Here is a 23,129-nt window from a genome sequence, read left to right as displayed (position 1 = left end):
GTTCTGCCTCCGGAACAGCCCCATGGCAAACACTAAAGCTTGGAATTTAAAAGCTGGATTCACTTCCAATAGAAAAACGAAAAGGTGATAGCTACTCATTGCAACTAGAAATGCTCAAGTGTTTCTGAAACTGAGGCACCTCAGTGAGAGCCCAGCTTACCTAGATAACGCTGATGGTTCAAGTCCAAGAGAAAAGCACAAAGTAGTTAAATTACTTTCAGATGCTGAATGTCCCCATTGGATGCTACTGCAACGTATTCTGGATTCCCGGTGAGGAGCAACAGCCAAGAACCAGCACTCCAAACACTTCAGTGTCCARTCCGCAGCCTGATACTGCCTTCCTCATGGTTACTGGCAGGGTTTGGMAGTGTTCAGCTTATTCTACAAATCCAATTAAAGCAATTTTAATTGGAACTACAGCAAATAGGCACAGAAAGTGCCAAGATCATCAGTTCTATAAACTAGTTCATTTCATTCCAGGGAGAAAACCCCTCTCACGTCACAATTTAAATCAAGAGCTTTGAGGACTTGATTTTCCTKATCAGCTGAGAAGGAAATGAACCACCCAGCACATGGGCCAGAGAGTTTCAAGGTACTTACCATTCTGGGCCAGTAGAGACACACACCARAACTCACCTGACTCGTTCAAGTTGGGCATAAAGAGATTCTAGTTCTTCGCAAGAAAAAAAGAAACAACCAACACCAGGTTCTTCCTAAACCCAAAATTTATTTCAGTATTTCCATTCTTACATATACAGCCCCTAAGAAGGTGAGTTGCTTCCAAAAGAGATGTCTGACACACCCCAGCTGTCCTCTTGAAGGTACAATATATTGTAAGGGGCAAATTCTGCCACCCTGGAAAGGAGTTATTTGGTAATTGACCTGAAATCAGGGATTGCTTTATAATTCAGGATAACCCAAAAATGTTTATGTTTCAATGAGAAGGTGTAAACTTCTAACYGAGCAATGGATGGGCGCACAGCCCTCCGGAGACCCTGGCTGTATCCCCAAACTGACCGCACACTGGAACAYCTCCGTCCAAGGGAAAGCGCTCTGCTGGGCAGCAGCAAGGTGGCCAGTGAACCAAAGCCGCCCGTCCCCGCTCCACAACAAACCACGGTGAGGAGCGGACAATGAGGCGCACCTACAGCAGAACGGAGGAGTGAAAGCAGGAGCGAAGAACAGAACACCCTGCCCGCAGCGCGGCTCGCACCGACTGACCGCCCTGCCCCCGCCGGCGGGAAAACGCGCGCGTGCGTCTGACGTCACCGCGCCGGCCCGGATGGCCCCGCCCCTCTCTGGCTGCCCCGCCCGTGCCCCGCTCTGCGCAGGCGCGCGCGCGCACGCAGGCACGCACGGGAGCGGTGGTCGCCCCCCTCCCTCCCTCCCTCCCTCGCCCGGCTGTGACATCGCCGCCGCCGCCGCCGCGCCCCGCTCGCCCCGTGCCGCCCGCGCCGCGGGACGCGCCGCCCCAGGGACACGCTCGCCGCGCCCGACTCCGTGCAGCTCCCGGCGGCGTGGGCGAAAAGGCGCCCCGGCCCCGCGCACCGAGACTTTTGTCCCTTAGGTGAGCGGAATGGGGGGCGGGGGATAGGATAGGATGGGATAGGATGGGATAGGCCCCGGCGCGGGCTCTGTTTTTGTGCGGCGGGGGGGCGCGTGCTCAACGGTCGTGAGGGGGGCGGCGGGAGCGAGGCTGAGGGAGCGGCGGGAACGGCGCGCGCCGTGCTGAGGGCAGCGGCGGCATCGGCGCTGAGGAGCCGAGCGGGGCAGCGCCCATGGCCCCGGGCTTTGCCCTTCGCCGCCKCCCCGGCCGCGGGATACCGGCTCGGCTCGCATCGCAGCGGGGGGATGGCGGCTTTTGTTCGCCGTCACCTTGGCGGCTCTTCCGCCTCGCCCCGGGCGGCGCGAGGAGCCGGGGAAAAGCGCCCCCAAGCCCCGCTTTACTCGGTGCTGGCTGTGGTGTTGGGCCCTGCGGTCGTCGCTTCCCGTCTCACCTCATGGATCGATCGCTGTGCAGAGGCCTCCGGAGGTACGTGGGCTTCGGCATGTGCAGGGTGCCGCTCCGGCCGCCTCGCTCGTGCTGCTGRAGAGCCTGTAGCTCCCAATCCTCGSKTCAGCGGGCTCCTCTGYTCTCTCTCCCACAAGGTATTGCTGCCCTGGTTCCTGGCTCTAAGGGCTGTCCCAGCTCTGCACATCTCACCTTTTCCCTTTCCCCTCTCATAACCTGGGCTGCTCTGCACACAGAGTGATATTGCAAAAGTTGTGAGCACCTTTTATTCTGCAGAGCTCGATGCCTTGAGTAGATATTTTCTGAGCTGGTCTCACTTCTTGTCACCTGAGTTGAGCTCATTATGTTCTCAGGCTTTTACCTCCCTTCATCTSGGAGATCACTGCATTTCCAATGTGGATGCCCAGGAGCATCTCCACAACAAAGCTTTTAAACCCCTTGGGTTGCTGGGTGAGCCTGGATCTTGAGCTTGGTGCCAAGTACCACTGCATGAAAGAACTATCACAGGAGAGAGCAGAGGATATGACATTTTTGCTTAATTTCAACTRGAAACACTTAGTCATGTAGATTTCGTTATTGTGTCCTCCCATGCCGGTTTGGCAGTTCCAAGGTTGTCACTTCAGGTTCAATGTGGAAATGTTCTGCATTTGTACAGAAAGAAGCATAAAGATGCCCAGGGTACTTTTGAACAGTTGAAAATAGAGTAAGTTCTATTTAGCTGTACCCAAGTTTCTGACAGTAATATGGCTGTGTCAACTTGGATTCTGAGCTGGGGAGTTGTGGTTGCTGAGGAAATGGTATTGCTTTGGCCCTTTGAGACTGCACAGCTTAGCTGTCCATAGGACAGTCCCCTATGGCATCTGTGTGCCAAACACACGCGGTGCTGTTAAACTCCTCCCAAAAAACCCCATTTGTGAACCCAACCCAAACCAACCTSTCAGCAGAGCTTGGTTTGAAAGAACAGCATGCTATGCCTTTGACTCAGCCAGTTGAGAATGTAGCACATGGGGTAAAGGAGACCATAAAGGGAAGGGGTTCTGGTAGATGGCACAAGTTTGCTGCAGATGGAGGATGCTCTGAGTACTAACCTTGCAGAGCATGACAGAGAGAAGGTGCTGCCAATATTGGAACGTTCTTTGGGACTTCTGATTGCCCTTTCAGGATTTTTCTCCTTGCAGTCAGTGCTACTTTTGCTTTCCATGAGGTAGCTGCCAGCCTCTGCAGGGCTGTTCTCCAGATGCCCTGCCTCAGGTCAGCTGGGCTATCAGTTGCCATTTGGATTTTTAGTTTTATTCAAGGTGTGGCTTCTCACAGGATGCGTGGCAGTGATGGCATCTCAGAGCCATGCTTATGGATTGCAGCGGCAAGTGTACTGTGTAAGGCATCATTTGCTTGTCTACAGTAAGAAACAGAGTTTCAAAGTGATCACCTGRGTTCAGGAGAAACCTGCCCAACATTGTGAAAGCTGCTCTCCCCTTCCCTTCTGTTTTCCTTTGGCTGCACTGGTGTGGGAGGTGACACTGTGTCCCTTGTGGCTTTGCTTAGTGTGTCTGTTGTGTGGGGAACATCTTCCTGATTTGCAAGAACATTTTTCTCAGTTTTATTTTCATTTTAAGTGGTATATTGAAATCTGATCAGCAACTTGGACAAGAGTTGCTGACTTGGGGACGTACAAACAAGCCATGCTGTTGCAGATTTATATCAAATGATAGCTTGATGTCTGTGTGCCTTTAGTTATGGACAAATTGTTCCGTGGATGAATTGTTCAGAGGACAAAATTTGCTTGTCAATAAAACAAAATTTTACTTGTTTATAATTTTCTGTTAAAACCACTGGTGAGGCCCACATCTCCCTTGCAAAGCTAAAAGTTTCTCTTGGTGGGCGGTTATGTTCAGGTTCACGTGACACATTCTTCACCTGCTGTCAGAATTCCGTTCAACCTTTTATTGGTTTTATTTTTTCAGTTTTATTTTTTTGCAGATACTATTGATGAAATGTCCAGGCAACATCACTGTAGTTGGTCTGTCTTGAAAGGGATGAAAGTGGCTTTGAAATACCTCTTTGGGCACAACCAAAGACTTTGTGCCAAAGTTTTTTCTCCAGATGCCTAAATTTGAGCACATGGACCACCATTCTGTAGCTCAGTCACGGCCTCAGGTARCAGTACTTTGCCACAGATGATCAGTCACATTTCTGCTTTCCACAGGGCAAGGGAAATAACAATAATGTGAATGCTTGTGTATATTATAGGGGACAAGGCTTTGCTAATGTCAGAGCTGCCTATTGAGCAAAATGCATGCCAGGAGTATTCACTACTCAACACAGAGTGGTCTTCTTGACTTCTTCAGAAACAAATTGCTGCTGCCCTCTTGTGCAAACTGATGGATGATGACTTGCTGTTTGGTTTATGGTTTTTTATGTTTTTTTTTCCATTCAGTTGTAGAAGGGACAAACACATCTTAATAAACTTTTGTATATAAAAGTGATTAGAGGTTGCTTGAATTTGTGTGTTCTTACTTGAGTGCAGAATTATTGTAGGAGTTTGTTCTCATGTACTTCAGCACAASTGTCTCAGTGTCTCCCTGAGATTCTTTTCTTAGTTTGTTAGTCACTGACTCTTGAGTATGTACTGRTGGAAATTGGAATTTTTAAAAATAGAGTATGGATATCAGTGGGGCTTCCYTTGGTGCCTGGTAAGCCATGGAGATACCGTTCTTTTTAAATTTTGTGAATTTAAATTGTTGATGCTGATGCCCTGACTWTTAGGTTAAATTTCACTGGTGCCTTTGCCTCCAAACCCCTTGGGCCTGCTAAGGCTCTGGSCCTTGATTTTAGGGAGGTGCTGTAATAATTGGAACACCTGGAAATGTTAGTCTTTTGAAAACRTGGTTTCATGGCAGCCATGTTGTTAACCAGGAATACCTGTGGTTTTATTCTTCAGCCTTTTAATAACCTGGGATACCTGAACAGTTCATTAAGCCACTGTTATCCCTATTGAGATCTTYGAAGAAATAATGAAAAGCAGTAATACTGAGACAGGTGGAGARTTGTACTGAGACATCCTGTAAAGTTACATGATGGTGTGATGTAAATCARTGGTGCTGTCACTTGAAATATGGAAGAGGTGCATGGTGCTCCTCTCTGTGAGGAACTAGGACAACTTCCAATGAAGAAAAGATGTAGTGTGATACCGATCTCCTGTAGTGTAATCACTTGTCACAGATTATGTTCTGTACCCAGAGGCATTTTCAGTGTTCATTCAGGTATGCCAGCAATTTGTGAACAAATACACTTTRCTTGTTGCTATATTCATAAAAATGTGGTGGCTATCACCTGCTTTTTAACAGGTCCTTTTAAAAAAATGGTGGTGAGGGTCCATCTTTGTGCATTCTCCCAGGTGCTCACAGTGGGGATCTTGTCACCAATTTTGTGTTCATCGTCTGCTTGTGAGGCAGGGAAACAAAAACAAGAGGATAGCCTCATATAGAAACTGAGATGTTCTCCTTCTTTTAAGGCTGGTTTCTAAGTAAAATTTCCATGTGCATGCCATTGCTCTAGTATGAGTTGTGTTGGAAAGATTCGCAAATTGCTCCTATTTTCTTTTCTTTCCTTTGCTCCCACTTTGAACATTCACAGGGCTCAAACCTTTGATGTYCTTTAGGATTCTGACATTTGGTTTTGTGTCTCATTAGCATAATTACTTCCCCTGGGGCTTCCTGTGAGGCAAAACTAATACTGTGTTCCAGAGTTTTGGTMGGTTATATTAAAAATTTTGGAAAACCCTACTGTAAGTTTGCTGATTTCTTATCTCCAGGTTCAAGACTTGTGTTTCAGGCTTTGCCTTCTGCCTTCCCTGCRAGTTTTGGAGGCTGTTGTTTCAGGTGTGATTCCTGACTAACTGCATTTGGGAAYAGTTCTTGGTATTAGTATCTTGTGGCTTGGATTGCTGACTTGAGACGATTTTGATTGCCCATGAAGTGTAAACTATTTGAGCTAAGTATGTGGGCTTTTTTCATCTGAGTTCTATTTTAATGCAGGATCTGACATGTTTATGACATTGTTCCTGTGTGCATATTACCTTTGTTACAGGCCCTTCTTAAGATGAGGTGACTCTCCCAATTTCACTTCATATGCTGTATGTGCTCTCTGGCTGTAATTGCAAACAGTCTTGCTTTAGATTGATAGGTCAAGGTTATTTTGGTAAAAAATCAAAAATCTTACTCAAGGATTATCTCCCAAGTTGGAAACTTGGATTTTTGACTTGGACTTCTTTGCCTGTTACGTTGCCTACACATGAATCTTTGGAAAGAGAAAGTAGGTGAAGCATCTGTGTGAGAATTGGAATTGCATGATTGCAGACAGTGGTAGTTTTAAGTGAGCTGGCAAAAGCAATGTGCTGGGTGCTGKCAAGCCATTGGAAAGTCTTTCAGAGTACTGAGGGTTAGTTTGTGACATGGATGATCTGCAAGACAGTTTGGATAGGTAGGAGCATAGCAGGTTGAACCAGGTGACCCATGCAAGTCCTTTCCAACTTAGATGATTCTGTGACAAAATTGAAATGCTGTTAGGGTGGATGAGGAGTCCCTGAGACTTTGGTCATCTCTGAGGCAGCCAGGTTTCCCTTCCCACTCTTCATGGAATGGGAATCCAGCCCACAGAGTTCCTTCATCCTGCTGCTCCCGTGTTCATCTTACAGACGTGACAGGAACCTTTTGAAGCAGAGCTACTGGCTGCCTCAAAGTGTATTCTTGTTCGCTTTGCAGAGCTCTTGAGCTGGGTTTTTTCAGTGACCATCAGCCAAAGGGATAAATAAAAGGTGCAAGAGCTTTTTAACAGGGTTTTTGTTTGTTTKGGGGKTTTTTAATGTTTTTTTAAGCACCTGTTCTGTAAAGGACTCCCTTTTCATCAGAGTAATACCATTTGAATTGACTGCAATATTTTTATTTACTCAACAGAGGTGGGAGAGGGTGTCCTGAATTGGTTGGGTATTTTGTAGTGAATTAAGTACCTGTATGTGTAATTGTTTCAATTCTAATATCGCTATGTTTATCCTTTTATGGGCAAGTTGTGATTCACAGAGATGTCTTCAAGCTAACATGAATATTTTTAATTGCAGYGTTTGACACTGAGTACCAAAGAAATGGTGATGGAGAAGCCAAGTCCCCTGCTCGTGGGGCGGGAGTTYGTGAGACAGTACTACACCCTGCTAAACAAAGCTCCTGACTTCTTGCACAGGTAACTTSGTTTGTTCCTGATTCTTGGAGCCTCTTCAATTGCTGCTTGTGGTGAATTTCTTGATGCTTTGAGCTCTACAATTTTTGGCTAAAATAATTCTGATAGACTTAATTCTATTTTTTTTTTCACTTCTGTGACTTTTACATCTCTTTGCTTGCAGGTTTTATGGCAGGAATTCATCTTATGTCCATGGAGGACTGGATGCCAGTGGAAAACCACAAGAAGCAGTATACGGTCAAGCTGTGAGTATTGAAATTAGTCCTGTAATCCTCATTAATGTTCAGAATAAATCAGGGTTTTTCTTTACCAGTTTTTTTTTGTTTGTTTGTTTGGGGCTGGTGTTTGTTGTTGCTGGGTATTTTTGGAGGGTTTTTTTTTAACACGAATTAAATGCTGTCCCTTTCACAGGCCTTTTAAAAAATTAAAGCCTTCAAATAGCTCATAGATTTTAATACAGCTGGAAGAATTGGGTAGCAAGTTGTATGCTATTTGTCTACTCTGAGAAATGCTTGAATACTAATGRAAGACTTCAGATTAAAAGTTAGATGAGCTCAGAGAGACTGTTCTCAGTAAAAGACACTTCTTGGTTCCTGTATTTATCTTTTGAGCTTCAGGGGAATGCTTATTTTGGGTTGGTTGAGAAGTTGTAAAGCTGTGTGCAGAGCTGMCTGCAGCTGGGGAATGGCTCTCTTTCCAGGAGATCCACAAGAAGGTGATGTCACTGCAGTTCAGTGAGTGCCACACCAAGATCCGTCACGTGGATGCTCATGCCACTCTGAGCGATGGCGTGGTTGTGCAAGTCATGGGAGAGCTGTCAAACAATGGGCAGCCAATGAGGAAGTTCATGCAGACTTTTGTGCTTGCTCCAGAAGTAAGTATATGCAAGATTGTGTCAAACTTCAAAAACGTGACCTGATCTGTAGCCACAATTTGTCATATTGGGCCAAAAAATAGGATCTGGCTTCAAAACTTGCTCTGGGGGCTATCATTAAATGTGTCCCAGTGTGTGAGTGCAGAGAAACTGGTGTATTGGACCCATCCTGAGCTGTTCTGTTTGCTTGGACTTGAACTGTTGGAACAGTCATGCAAACAAAATGGAAGCTCTTGTGTTYGGGAGCTGCCACTGGCGCAGATAWTTTTTTTTWWWWAAATAAGGTTCAGCTCTGTAGATCAGATCTCTGTACTGTTGTGTACTTTCTAGTCTAATGGTAAATGTGAGTATGGGTTGATGCTGCACAAGTTCCTGCTCAAATTTAGCTCTTGGTGAGAGCAAAGCTGTACAGGTAAAAGGTGTCTCGTGTTTTTTCTACTTMTTTACACCCACTTCATCACAAAGTACTGTATGGTGAGAGATTAATGTTTCAGGTTTGTGTTGAATTTCTTGTTTCCCTGCACAGTGCTGTAAGCATGCAGCCACCCTGTGAAAGTTCAGGGGGTTTATTGTAAAGTGYTTGTAATAGGGAAAATTGAAATTCCCTGAAGAAACTGAGGGGCTGTATGCTTAGTTAAAACCTGTGATTGCTTTGACTTACCAAATTAGCAGATTTTATTCTGCTTAAAACTTCAGTTGGGCAGAAGCTACTGTTCAATTGTTTTCTTACAGAAGAAGAAAATAACTTGGAAAATAACTGTAGTGACATAGTCCTATTGCAAAATGTGTGCACCCCAAAACTTAATGTCTGTAGTCTGTTCTTTTGATGACTGCTGATATTCTATGTATACTAAACACTGCCTGTTCCTCTTTTACAGGGATCTGTTCCAAACAAGTTCTATGTCCATAATGATATCTTCAGATACGAAGATGAAGTATTTGGGGATTCAGAAGGAGAGCTTGATGAAGGTGAGGGAACTGTACACATGGAGTTTGTGTGGTTCTTGTTCCTCTCCCCTGTGTGCAGAGCTGCTGCAARGTTCTGGTGGAGATGTTGGGATGCAGAGTGTATTGCCTTCTCATGGGGCACAGAGCTGTTGTTACTGCAACTCTGCTCGTTCAAAATCTTCTGTAAAATGAAGGTCTGGATTAGTGCTGTGTTCCCTGAAGGGCTGAATGTTCACAGAGGGTGAGGCTAGACACAGAGTGGAAGCAGTGAGCAGCAGTGCTTCTGCTGCCATAGCTGCATCAGGCACACTTGTGTTCCATGAGCAGTCAAATTTGGAGGTAAAGTGATTTAAAGAAGTTCAATTGTTTTTTAGATATGGTACATAGTTCACTTTCACATCATCATCACACCCAGTAATTCTTTTCTATTCAGGGGCTGAATTGGACCTGAGTGGGTTTTTCCCCCTCTGTTCAAAGAGGCAAAGTGAATCAGTATAACTAGAATGTATGTACATGTGCTCACTGGGTGGTTTCTGGAATTTGTTCATCTCCATTCTGTGGAACAAAGCATCTTAGGCAATCATCCTTGTGTTGTACTGCATTCATCTCAGTCTGAGGCACTGAGATGTGTGAGTTACTAGTGCAGTCTTTCTCTTTTACTGCCACCATATGAAAAGTGTCTGCTGCTTTAAAATATCCCCAAACCTCCTCCCAGAACTTCCCAGCAGCARTATGTCCCTGGCTGCTTCTTCTTGTGGAAATCATAAACAGCCCAGCCCCTTGACTGAGAGACAGGGTCTTCCATCTTTTTTTGCAGCTAATTTTATGATAGTTTGTTGATGAAGCTTTAATTTGATTGCTGCTAATTTAATGTGCATTTATTTTAACTGTGGCTCATGAGCACTTGCAGAGATACATAARAGCATACAAGTTTCTGTTTTTGTGYCAGAGTCTGAGGAAGAGGTGGAGGAAGAGCAGGAGGAAAGACAAGCATCACCTGAACCTGTACAAGAGAATGCAAGCAGTACTTACTATGAAAACCATCCCGTAACGTAAGAAGTCCTTTTTRTTAAATGAAGTTGCTTTATTAATAAAAATGACAGAATTGCTTTGACTTTAGGTTCTGGATGTGATTTAACAGCTAGTTTAGGAAAATACACTTAGCTTGAAAGTGGTCTGTATTAAGTTAACATTACATTATTTTGAGACAYTGATCCTTTATTGAAGAAAGGAAATGGGGGATTTTTTTAATGTTTGTTAGTTATTTTCATTTCTGGTCTCAAAAGTGATGTGAAAAGGGAGCAACAGGTGTGTGCACACTTAATGGAATCTTTGTAATTCAGACTTCCAGCACTGCATTGATACGATGTAATTTATGTCACGGAGGGGTTAACAAAGGGGTGGTTGATCATAGAATCACAGAATAGTTTGAATTGGACGGGACCTTTTAAAGATCATCTGGTCCAACCCCCTGCACTGAGCAGGGACATCTTGATATGTTATTCAAATTCAATTTATCACTTGGAACTGAGAGAAAAATCTACTTTTTGAGAAGCTGCTGTACAGTTGTATTGGAAGAATAGGTCTCTGTCCTGAGTGTCTTCAAATCTAATCAAAGAAACAAAGATATTTATGATTTTTAAGAAAAACACACAAAACAACCAAACAAATAACCCCCACAACACAAAGAAACAAACAGCATCAAACTCCTGTGCTTTTTTTGAAACATAGGATTGGCCTAATAAGGACTTGAACCGACTTTCTGATTCCTTTGTTAATAAAAACATTTATGACATCACTAGACAACACCTGCTGAGTGCATCAGTGATAATGCTAAATTCAAGTCACTTAATGCTTTTCATGAGAAATCTGRTGGAAAAGTGAAATCTGTTGGAATTCTGACAGTGGCTTGCTTGAAATAATGCAGGGCATTTKGGATGCCTGAGAGCATTAAGTCAGGTCTKGTTTTTGGATTRCTGTGTCATTTGGAAAGAGGCTGTRAWGTCATTGTTCATCAYAGTCACTKGGGCATASGGTGACCTGTGGCAGGAGCTGTATAGACAGAGGTGTCTGCAGGTTGCTAGGATATTGGGGTGGCTGAAGAGGGAAGAAATTCAGATCCCCTACCTTTCACACACAGAGTAGAGAAGAAGTTGCATGTGATTTTCTGTAAATGAGACTCACGGCTGCTTAGGTAAGGAAGCGCTATAGCATTTTGCTAAAGAGACAGTAGGTTTCATTCCAAAATTGGTTTTGTTTATGTGCACAGCTTRATCATCCATTGATCTTCACTGTGTTTCTGTTTTAGAAGCATTCTACATGTTCTCCAGTTCTCAGCAGAGAATCACACAGCCATTTAACCCTGGAGAACAAACAGGTGCCCAACTCAAGAACTGCAGAACATGTCTTTGCTTCAGCAGATGTAAAATCTGGTTTTGTGCCCAATATGAGAGTACAGCTTCAGTTCTCACTGTGTTGTATACATACACACCACRTTGTAGCAATTGGAGACACAATGATCTTTTCCATAGCAGAGCTGTTACCATAGCATAGCTTACAACAAGTGGTAAAATGCACAGCAGTTGATAAGCTCATAAAATGCATTTGACTATTGCAGCAATGGGATAGAGGAGGCACTGGAAGAATCTTCTCATGAACCTGAGCCAGAATTGGAATCTGAAACAAAAGCTGAGGAGCTGAAAGCTGAAGTAGAAGAAAAGACCCTTGAGGAGCTAGAAGAGAAGTCTCCATCTCCACCTCCTGTAGAACCTGTCTCACTACCACAAGAACCACCAAAGGTTAGTTACAAGTGGTATCTGTGCTACTCAGTGCAGATGGAAACCATATTGGCCTTTGAACTTTGCCTTTTTGGGTGGCTAAACTGGTACCTCTCTTTAATGTTGTACTGGATGAATAGCTAGGCTTGACCTTTGWATTTGTAAAAATGTGAAGTTTCACTGAAAAAAGAAAAGGTTATTTTCAAGTGCTGCTCATCACCTATTGTAGATTTTATGCTCTGCTTGTAAAGTGTGTGTGTGTGGGTTTATGCATGTGTAGATATTTTTAAATGTGGACTTAATATATTTTAACAAAACACCTTGAGCTACCTACCACCACCAACAATCTCCTACAATGGGAACCACTGCTCTTCCCGGAAAAATAAAGGAATACACTAACACTTGCAAAATTGCTGCAGCATAGGTTCAAAATCAATCTGGGGGCATTGCTGGTCTCCTTAGAGGCAGGATGCCTAATCTTAAATAAAAATGTGTGTCCTCTGGTGTGTTACACCTGGAGTTGGAAAGTGCTGTGAGCACCAGGGAGAGCTGGATGGAGTGAGGTCATTCTCCAGCTCCACGATGTCTCCCGCATTTTTWTCCAATCCTTTTTCTCTTTCCCATTTTTGATTGTAACTTCAGGCATCCGCTTCCATCCTTTGTGCAAAAGACACTTGACACTGCAGGGTTTTCAGTCCTAGGTTTGGTAACAGCATGGAAAGCAGTGACCTGGGCCTGCTGAGGGCACTGGGCTCACTGGAGCAGCGACAGCGGGCCTGGTACACGCTTGTTCCACRCCACTGGAATGCACAAACAGCTGGAACTGCAAATCCTTCTGTATCTCCCTTGTAATGCTTGCACAAACATTATTTAATAGTCAGATATGAACCAAAAGTGTRTGTTTAGCAGACGAGTTTCCCTGTAGGAATGTCAGTGGTTTGCCATGATTAGTAGCCTAGGTTTGTTGCATTTCCTGCAGGCTTTCTCTTGGGCTTCAGTGACCAGTAAAAACCTGCCTCCTAGTGGTACTGTTTCTTCCTCTGGAATTCCACCCCATGTTAAAGCACCAGTCTCACAGGTAACCCATCTGTGAACACCTTGGATTGTCTCATTACTTCTGCAAACTGCTTCAGTTTTTTTAAATTAACAGATCAACTTGTTTGACTTAAATTGCACAAATTAATTGTGTTGAATGTTAATGCACTCACTTCCTTGTYGCAAGCGAAGGCATGAACACGTAACAGGTGTAACTTTGGGTAATGGTAATGTTAAAACCTGTTCTTGTGGAAACAGGAAATCACTATTGGGTTTTTTTTTTCCTAATTTAATGGCATATGGTTTGATTTGAAGGGGCAAACCCAACTCCTCACAAAATGYTACTTTTCTGAAGTGTGTTTGAAAAGGGCATTGGTGGAAGTGCCCCAGCAGTAAAAAGAGAKAGCACCATTTCTGAGGTGCAAGATTGTCTTGTAAGGCTAACATCCACAGAAATATGCTGGATTTCATGATCCACAGATAATTAGCTTGTCACAGAACCCTGTACCAACTTATGACTGTGTGAGGAATGGAAGGATTCACATTTCCTTGCCAGGACAATGCTATCTTCCCATTCCTAGGCTGACTGGGTGAGGAGGGGAAAGAGGAAAGCAAGTTTGACCTGGTAACAGCTCATGTCCTGCACATGCCARGGTGGTGTGAGACACATTGTGAGACTCTCAATTCTGCTTCCTCCATCTGTATAAAAAGTGCTCAAAATAGAAAATGTATCCTTTATCCCTGTGCATTGACACGGTGTGCCGGTGTGCTGGATCTTGAGTTGCTCCTGTCCAACCTTWTGAAAGACTGCAATTTTCAGTAGAATAGCTGGCTTGCTGCAGCTCTTGTTCTTGCACTGGTTTCTTCTCAATTTTGTGCTAATAGAGAGAACCCTGTCTAGGACTAGCCTTCAGCCAAATGTGTGTTAAAAAAGAAACAGGGGAGAAAAAGAAAAATGAAAGAAAACAAACCAAACAAACCCCAGCACCTTACATGGTGTTGATTCTGATCTGCTGGGACTATCATGGACATCAGATAAAGGCTGTGTAATGAGTTGAGAAGTCTGTCTGTCTTCATCAGCTTAAACAGGGCTTTCAACAATTAGGTGGTATTTAACCTGTAAAAACTGTGGGTTTTCTGGTACCAAATAGATTTTTCTTACACAAAACCCAAATAGGTTTTATTTACCGCAGAGAGGGTGGATTGCTGTGATGTGGCTGTGAAAATCTTTTCAAATGATCTGTCCAAGAGAGCAGGAGATACCTTACAGATGTCCCCTTAAACTCTTCTGTGTTGCCTCTTCTGCTTGCCATRCTTTGTGCCTTTTCATTACTTTCACTTTGACTTTATGTTTAAGTAATGTTGTGTGGAAGTCTCTGAACAATACTGGCATGGCAGGAATTTCAACTCTCAGCCCTTCTGTAGCCAGAATGAGTCAGTTGTGAGTTCCTTTTCTTGGACACATTTTAGGCACGGTGTGTAGAGATCCCATAGAAAGGGTGCCTGAACAAGGAGCTGCAAATCCTACAAGYTACAAGTAGCAGCTTTTTCCTGTTCTCATGGCTCCATTAGTGCCAGACACTGTTCATGTTAATGAGGACAAAAGATGCACTGATGGGTGAGTGGCTTCTTTGGGATGCTCTTCTAGCTGGTGTCAGTGATTTACAAAGCAATAACTGCCCTGCTCATGCCTTTCGCTGCATCCCTCCAGTTTTCCCTCTTTTCTATCAAGTTAAAAATACAGCTCCTGTACTGTGAACTCCTCAAAGGACTCCACATGTACTCTTTGGTTCTGTTTCCTTACAGGTGTGAAGTGAAACAGATTTCTCATTCTTTTTCTAATTGTAGATGCTTAGAAATCAGCCTGCCCACATTGATAAACTGGGACTTTTCCTTATAGCATTTTCAGGTATTTTTATTACYGCATTTTTTGTCTTAAGGGTTCAGAGGGGCAGGGCAGGCAGGGCCTGATTCTTGTCTTTTGGCTTGGAAGGGGTGAGTCCCTTTCCTTCTCCATGTGAGCTCCTGAACAGAAGAGACAATGTCACCTTTYCCTTAATGGTTTGTGCCAGGCTGAGGTTTGTGCCACACTTGGCTCCTGTAGTAGTTGTCTCTTGAGCTCCTTGCACAGTGTCTCTCGGTCTGCTCTGTGCTTGCTCAGAAATGCTGAGAGGTGTGAGTTACAGGGACCTGCTGTTTGGGCTGTAAATGCAGCCCTGATCAGGGCTCTTGTGCTGCTGCTGATCATGGCAGTGTTTTGGAGGGCACAGCCCTGCACAAGGGCTTTCCTCTTGAGGCACTGAGGCAACCTTTCTCTGTACAAAAGAATGGTGTTCTTAGAAAACACCCAGAGAGATCAGCTATTTGTGTGCTGGGTGAGAAGTTCASTGAATGCAAAGCAAGCAGATACMAGTTCACTGTTACTTGGCAAWKAACAGTAGGACATCAGTGATTTMGCAGGTCTTGSYTGGGGCTGACAGAAGGACTKAGWGTTTTARCCTGATAGCCACGTGTRTCTCAGAAAGGGGGGTCTGAAGGTRTTGAGTTTTGCTGTTGAGGTGTWGAGTGAAAGGTGACAGAGGAGCTCCAGTGATTCACAGGGAAACACAATGGARCAAGGTTTGACAGGAAGGCTGATTTTCCAAGCTTATTCTTGGAATTGATRAAGTGATCCTAGAAGTGTTGTAGGGACAGACTAATGCCTAGCTGTGTAGAGCACAAGTGACAGGAGGGCTGAAGCATTCGTTTGATGTGTAATACTTGCATGTTGCATGTAAAATCCTGTCTTTTTTCCCTTGGATGTACTCTGTCTGGAACTGCCAATTGTCCTGAGCTCTTAAAGAAAAGTAAGGGAGATCTCTAACATAAACTGCTTCTCCCCAACAGTCTGGACCTACAGCTGTTCTCCTGGTGTTTAATCTTACCTGCAGACTACTTGTGTATTTTGTGCTTCTGAGGATGATTCTGTTTTTCTAAGATAAGAACCCTGTGCACCAGCAGCTGCTTAACTGTTGTACAGAAAATGGAATTTTAAAAATAATGGGAATGGTTTCAGTAACCAGCAGTGAGCATAGAAACATTTTTATTGTTCTATTTCTCATAAAGCAAATAGGTATAGGGAATAGGTTTKCTAGTACCTGAATATGAAGGGTGTACTTTGAGCATCATGGTCTTGACATCAGGAAAGTTGAAGCGTATCCTAAGCGGTAGTCTGTAGAAACTCATTTCAGGAAATATTTACTACACTTCTGAGGGCTTTTATTCTCCTCTTTAGTAATTTTCATGTAGGTGTTCTGCAGTGGGGGAAAATAATTCCTCAGGGACTTGGACAGAACATGTAATTTGCCCATCTCTTTGTGTTCATCTGGGACTGCCTCCTAATCCATGAAGTTTGAGCTTGGCATGAGGAAGCTTTGTGGCCTCTGATTTAAGTCAGGCGAGGGATCTGTGAATAACGGAACATTGGGGTCTCAATGCCTGGTCAAACATGGAAAACTCACCTTTGCTGTGTTTTGGGGAGATTCTCTGATTGAGAGATGTTTGCTTTGCACCTTTTAACAGTGATAACTGAGCACTGCAGTCCTGGATTGGTACAGAGGAATTTAGACAGGTGAAAAAACACTCCCAGACACATTGACATCAATGTCTGTCTTTTAGAGTTTGTTTTGTGCATGCCACTTACCCWTGTCTTGTGTTGTGGGAGTTTTTGTTTTGGTGAGTTTGGGGGTTTGGGGTTTTTTTTTTACTGGGCCATTGTTAAATAACGTGTGTTCTCCTGTTTTAGCCAAGAGTGGAAAGTAAACCTGAAGCTCAGTCTCAACCTCCTCGTGTTCGTGAGCAGCGTCCCAGGGAAAGACCGGGYTTTCCACCCCGAGGACCTCGGCCAGGTAATGTGGATCAGCTTTGTGTGTCTGCTGGGACTGGTTATTGAGAGGTGTCTGCTGGCCAGGCCCTGTCTGTACCTGTGTTGTATCTGGCTGATCTTTAACTCCCTGTGCCTGCTGCCTCCAGCTGGGAATGAAGGAATATGATTTGGAGTCCAAGGCGGCTGGAGTGAGTGTGCTGGTGCAGCCCCTAGGTGTGTTCATCCMAATTTACACACATCTGCTAACTKCAGTGCTTCTACCCTGCTCTTTCTRTTGACGGCAGGGAGAGGGGACATGGAGCAGAATGAGTCGGATAATCGTCGGATCATTCGCTATCCAGACAGCCACCAGCTTTTYGTTGGGAACTTGCCACACGATATTGATGAGAGTGAACTGAAGGAGTTCTTCATGAGTAAGTAGTGATTTCAGCTGCTGGGACTAAGATAGAAAACTGTGTTAAAAAGGCACATAACACTGACTTAGACTACACGGGTAAGCTTTTACGTAATGCCACACTACAGATACCTGGAACGAGCAGAGGGGGATGGTACAGCTGGCACTGCAGGTTTCCATAAAGTGTTTCTTCCCTTGTGTTTTTCCAGGCTTCGGAAATGTGGTAGAACTTCGCATCAATACTAAGGGAGTGGGAGGAAAACTGCCTAATTTTGGTTTYGTGGTATTTGACGATTCTGAGCCGGTCCAGCGAATTTTAGTTGCAAAAGTAAGTATTGGCATTGAGTATTGAGTGTCCCCATCCAGAGATGGACCAAAAGCCCTAAACCACCAGTAAAGTGGGCCATCCTAGCTTGCATTGCTGTTGGMTCAGTCATTGAAAAACAGCTGACAGACAAACAGAGCTTTGGCATACYCATTGTCAGGAAGGCTGTGTAACTTCAAAAGGTGTGCCAGAGTTCTTCAGGCCGCATCATGGAATTCAGGTTTTTTACTCCTACAAATACACTCCACACAGAGCTCAGCACTTACTGTTAGAGATCCTTCAGCTGAAAGCATGGCTGGTAACCTTTCAAAGAGCATCACATGGATCTCTGAGGCTCTGAGAAGGGAACAGAGCTATTTGCAGTTTTGCTTTGCGGAACTCGAGGGGATAAAACAGCAGTTTTCATTTCTGTGATGTGGGTGTGAGACTTAGTAGAGCATTTCCAGTTCTTCAGGAACTTCAACCCTGAAGTGCAAAGGCTAAAGTTGGCAGTGAAGAGGTTGAACACAACGCTGCTTTTGCTTGAGACAAATGCTTTAATTGCTTGCATGCCCAAGTGAATGTAAAAATGGTGTTCKGTAGGGCTCAGGTGGTGCTGCAAGGAACCCTTAACAGGTCAGGTTTCTCTTGGGCGTGTATGTGAAGGAAGGCTGGGGCCGGCAGCCAGTGCAGAGTTTTGGTGTGCCTTGGATAAAATGGATTTGGTGCCGTGCTGACTAACGTGTGCCTTGACTGCTTTTCCCCACAAGCCCATAATGTTCCGGGGTGAGGTGCGCCTGAACGTGGAGGAGAAAAAAACCAGAGCCGCTCGTGAGCGAGAGACGCGCGGCGGCGGCGACGAGCGCAGGGATATTCGGCGCAACGAGAGAGGCCCGGGCGGGCCCCGYGGAATAGTGGGTGGTGGCATGATGCGGGACCGGGACGGAAGAGGACCCCCTCCTCGGGGTGGCATGGCACAGAAACTGGGCTCTGGACGAGGAACCGGGCAGATGGAAGGCCGTTTCACTGGACAACGTCGCTGAAATCTCCACTGTGGCCAGACAGTCTTGGCAGTGGTACATTATCCATCGTGTTTGCATTCTTGTTTTTTTTTTTTTTTTTTTGGCTTTTGAATATTTTAAAACCCCCTTTTTTTTTTTTTTTTTTTTTTTTTGGCTTTGGAATGTGACACAGCCCTTCTGATCATTTCTTTGATGTGAAACATCCTTTGGTTTCCAGTTTAAATTGAGGTGGACGTTGTTTCCCCAGTTTCACAACAGGAGTCACGCTCTTAATTTATAAATGTAGACTTGGAGAATTAAGGACTAAAAAAAAAGAATCAAGAAAAACAAACAAATGAAAAAATACCATTAAGAAAAGACCATTTAACTATCTGCAACAGAAATGAACTAAAGGACATGCCCAGTAGAATTGAGATCCTTTCAATCAAAAACCCTCTGCTGCACATTTTGTGTAAGTGTTACCGTTTCTGCCTACTACTGTTGGAAACACAAATAGTGCAATTTGTGCAATTGGAGAAGCTTGCCTTTTTTTTTCCTTCTTAGAACACTCGGCTCCAAACAAACTCGTGTTTACGCACTCATCAAAATGCACTAATGGGTCCTCTGAACTCATTTATACTGACAGCTGCAGGAGGCATCGGAGGGAAARCCTTCATCCTCTTACTCAGACAGAATAGCTTGGGGAACGATGCGGGCATCTGCTCTGCTTGCTGTGACCAACCTCTGTACACACACAAACCTTAATAAGACTACACCTTTGTTCCAGAAGGAATCCAGTTAGCTGTAAACTAACCCAGAGTTTCCAAGTCGTAGCCCCGAGTACGCAACAAGTTTGATAGCTCACGTCAGATTTTTCTATCTGCCCCTCTTCAGTGCAGGGATGGCTGCTCAACACACTCCTCCTTCCCCTTCCCCCTTCGAGAAGCGTTGGACAGTGAAACTTGTCTTGACTGTATTTSAGTTCTCTGGTAATGTAATAAGCATGATGGTGCCTTCTATGAATACATCATTCCAGTCTTGCTGGTGATTTTGTACAGTATAGTGTATGAAGTACTGTGCTGCGAAGCCAAGCGGCTGCAAATCATTTAAAGAAAATAATTGGAAAATTGTATTAAAAAAATTGCAGTATCTTTCAATGAGTAAAGGTTGCTAAAACGATCATCCACCTTGCTCTTCAATTAACAAGTTCGCCTGGTTTTTTTGCAGTGGGGGGAAAGGGAGGAAGAAGGCATCCAAGTAGTCTCCAGGCTGTCTCTTCTCTTTARTCAGTGTCAAAGTTAAAGAAAGTGGAGTTCCAATCTCTCTTGGACATGAATTTCAGAAGTCAGTCCAGAATGGTGGACGCTTCTGGCCAGCTTGTAATGGGGAGACCTAAGCATTCTTTGTGAAGGTGAGCTTATCAAATGGGGATACTGCAATTTTCAGAGAACTAAACAGCAGCTCTTAAGTTCTTGCATTTTCCAGTTGCACTTTTTTAAAAACTTGTACTCATTTTGCACATAACTCTCAGCTGAAGTTGACAATGGCTCTGGAGCGAGGGATGGAAAGGAGACTCCTCTGTGCAGTTTGCTGGTGGGTTCTCCATGGAGAGCTGTGTTTGTGATGGTGTCCCGGAGCACATTCCCAACTGCAGCTGCAGCAGGCAGTGCAGGGGCCCGGGGCCAGGGCTCGCCGTGAGCTGGCGGGAGCACAGGGGTGTTGGTGCGTGCGTCTGGGCGACAGTGGCACCGCTTCCAGCTGCTTCTGAACGTGCAAGACCTCAGAGTCAAGAGTAAAGGCAATTTCAGGCAAAAGCAGGGAGGGCATCCTGGCAATCTGTCCCTGGATTATGCAATCGTTTGCTGGTTTTGTGTAAGCTGGAAGATTTTGCACAGCTTTTCTGATAYGCTAGGCAAGGTGAAGTGGCATCTACCTGTTCTCTCCCAGACTTGAGGTCTTCTGTGTTCCATGGTAAGTCTTGCACTATTTTCATACACTTTTTTTTCTGGTACGCATTTCTACCAGTTGACATTTTCACATTTCAGTTTTTTTGTTGAAGGTCTTGCGATTTCAGCTGTTACCTGGAAATCTGTAGTACTTGAACAGCTTGCCACACAACTCCACTCCTTAGGTTTGAAGCCCTCGGACTAATTGCTGCCATCAGTGAGCAGTTTGCCACCAGTGTGGTTTRTGTAGCCTGGAGGTTTTTTTTTCATTCTGTAGTGCTGTGGTGTTTTGCTGCCACCTAATCTGTTTGTATGGCAAACGGCACTGGAAATAATTGGCGACAAAAACGGAGTAGTAAAAAGAACTCCTGAGCCATTCTGCTTTTTGGCTTGCTTCTTGTTTAAGTGACACGAACCCTTGGAACATCATCCAGAGAAGTTTACATGGTGATAGCTCACCTKCTGTACTGTGGACTCTTATGTGTTCTTGACCCTCTCAATAGTAAATGTACCTCTTAGAGCAAAGGAAGGGATTCACTGACCATTACTGTTAGTCGCTGATTTGTGARTGGTGGGAGTATTTTGTCATTACGGTTCTATTTCAACAAACTTGGCTGACCATCTTGGCTTTAGTAGGTATTCAAGACAGTGGATTACCATCTTTATTGCTGTAATGTGTCAAGCATTATATGCTAGTAGATTCTAGTTTAATTGTCGCAGGTGGAAAGTATTTTTACTTTWAAGTTTCCATTCTGAATGTGTTTTGACTAAACATACCAATAAACTACTGATGTCTGCAGCATTTATCCACGTCCCTAATTCTCTTGCATGCAGGTGGCTCTAGAGCCCTGGCACCCCTGGCTTACAGAAGAGCTTGTAAGAACATCACTGCTGCTGACCTGGCTGGTGACAGTGGCAAGCTGCAGTAGCACAGCATCATTGGGGTACAGCTTCCATGGATATTGCACTGGTGCTGGGAGGAATGTGAGCTGAGCTGTCTTAAAAAAAACAGGCCGGAGTTGCTTGCTCTCCACTTTAACGTCACTATTGATGGTGCAGAAGTAATTGTCCCAGTTTTGTTACTTGTGTTTGTTGGCAGTTACCCAAAAAGGTCTGCACTGCTCATAGATGAGGTGTGGTGGAGTCATGAAATCTYTGAAGTTCCTGGTAGCTGCTGTCGGCCCTGTCTTGTTGAGGGCATGTCTTGGCTGTAATAGTTCCTGATAAAAGGCACTTAAGAAGTGGCTGAAAAGTAATGCAGTTGTGTATGTTGAAATACTGGAATGAAAAACAGGATCCTGTAGAGGTCCCATAGCCAGAGCTGCCAAAAACTCCTCAGAGGAATACCCTCGACAGCTACAAGATGTGCCAGCACCAAAGATCTCCAGAGAAACACGAACCCCTCTGCCACTGGTGGGTGCCTGCAACATTCAGACCTTGGTGCCTTGGATTGCGAGGTAAATTGTGCAGATTCATTTACATGGGGCTGAGGGGATGGGCAGGAGATAATGGCAGCTGCAAGCACACAGGGTCAGCCAGGACCTGCTTTTAGTTTTGCTTTGAAGACTTGGGTGTTTCACACAAAAAGTGTTCAACAACACTTTTTATCAGCACCTTTTATTCAGACTTGTGCTGGAGTTAGAAAAGGAAGTTCTGGGACAGCTGAGGGATGTGACAAAGCAGTGCCCTGCTCTGTGCTGCAGAGGCCTCACCTCTTCCCTTGGTTGTGCCCTTGCTCTGGTGCCTTTACAAAGTCCAGCAGTTTTACACTACAGCGATTGCTGGGGTTTTGCATTTCATTTGGAGAAACAGAGCTTGGAACCATGATTCATGGGACATGGTGGAAGAAGATAGCAGGCTGCCTGATAATCCTTTGGAGGGCCATTGATACTTTGGTTAAAGCTTGGCTGCTTTCAAGGGGGAGCAAAGTGCCCCTTTGGCTTGCGCTGTGCCTGGTGTTCCCGGGGCCTGAGCTGAAAGGAGACATGGTGGGAATGGTGCTGCAGCACTTGCTGTTCCCTTGGAAGGGCGGGAGCAGTGCTAAGTGTGGTGTGTGTGTGGAGGAATTAAAGCTCAGAGCAGCTTTTGCAGATCTGACACCATGTTCCTCTTGGCTGCCTTGTTGCAGTGCAGGCTTCACTGCATGCCTGTCCCTGTGTGCCCTGAGAGGTGACACTCAGGAGTTCAAACAAGAAGTGGTACAGCGGGGCACCAAGGACTGGGGGTTCCCTGCCCACAGAAGCCCTTTGGGCCCCGCAGCCCTCACAGCCACCAATTCCCAAAATGCAGCTCCACAAGTGCTGCTCTGGCAACATGTGGTTACCACATTTGTCCTAATGGACCCTGGACACAAATGGGGTTGATGTGTCACCTCTTGGCCACTCTGCGGGTAAGGAATGGGTGTGCTCTGCTCATGAGGGACCGTGTGTCTGGGATACAGTGGGACATCGTTTGCATCACCAGGACCAAATCCCCTCTCTGCCTCAGGACCCCTCCGCAGCAGAAAGAAGAAAGAAGAGCCTGTCAGTGCAGCTGCAGAGCGGCAGCTCCTGGAGCCTCTGCTGGAGCATCACAGCGGTGGGGACAGCACTGTGCTGGGTCCCTCACAGCAGCTGCAGCAAGAGCTGCCCATGTTTCCATGACAAGGAAGGAGCCCTTGGATTTTCCCTGSCATGTCACCCTCTGCTGATCTGCTGCAATCTGCGCACAGGGGTGGTCTGTGCAAAGTAGGCTCAGTCCCCC

General features: G+C 45.0%; 1 protein-coding gene across 2 annotated transcripts; it reads left to right on the top strand.

Annotated features, from left to right (window-relative positions):
- Positions 1–1,400: 1,400 nt before the first annotated feature.
- Positions 1,401–18,569, top strand: G3BP2 (G3BP stress granule assembly factor 2). Of its 2 annotated transcripts, XM_057381810.1 has the most exons (12): positions 1,401–1,567; positions 7,128–7,246; positions 7,407–7,488; positions 7,944–8,117; positions 8,996–9,086; positions 10,015–10,117; positions 11,683–11,863; positions 12,822–12,920; positions 16,662–16,764; positions 17,027–17,155; positions 17,346–17,464; positions 18,211–18,569. In XM_057381810.1, the coding sequence occupies exons 2-12, from the start codon at positions 7,152–7,154 to the stop codon at positions 18,481–18,483; spliced, it is 1,449 nt and encodes a 482-aa protein (XP_057237793.1). In that variant the 5' UTR covers positions 1,401–1,567; positions 7,128–7,151; the 3' UTR covers positions 18,484–18,569. The 2 variants fall into 2 exon arrangements, with proteins under 2 accessions (XP_057237793.1, XP_057237794.1); XM_057381811.1 differs by lacking the exon at positions 12,822–12,920.
- Positions 18,570–23,129: the final 4,560 nt, after the last annotated feature.

The sequence above is a fragment of the Malurus melanocephalus genome, unplaced genomic scaffold (assembly GCF_030028575.1).
Source record: "Malurus melanocephalus ecotype Western Australia unplaced genomic scaffold, MMel_1.1 scaffold_533, whole genome shotgun sequence".
Classification (NCBI taxonomy): Eukaryota; Metazoa; Chordata; class Aves; order Passeriformes; family Maluridae; genus Malurus; species Malurus melanocephalus.
Note: the sequence above shows the minus strand (reverse complement) of the source record. Positions and strands in the feature narration are given on the sequence as shown.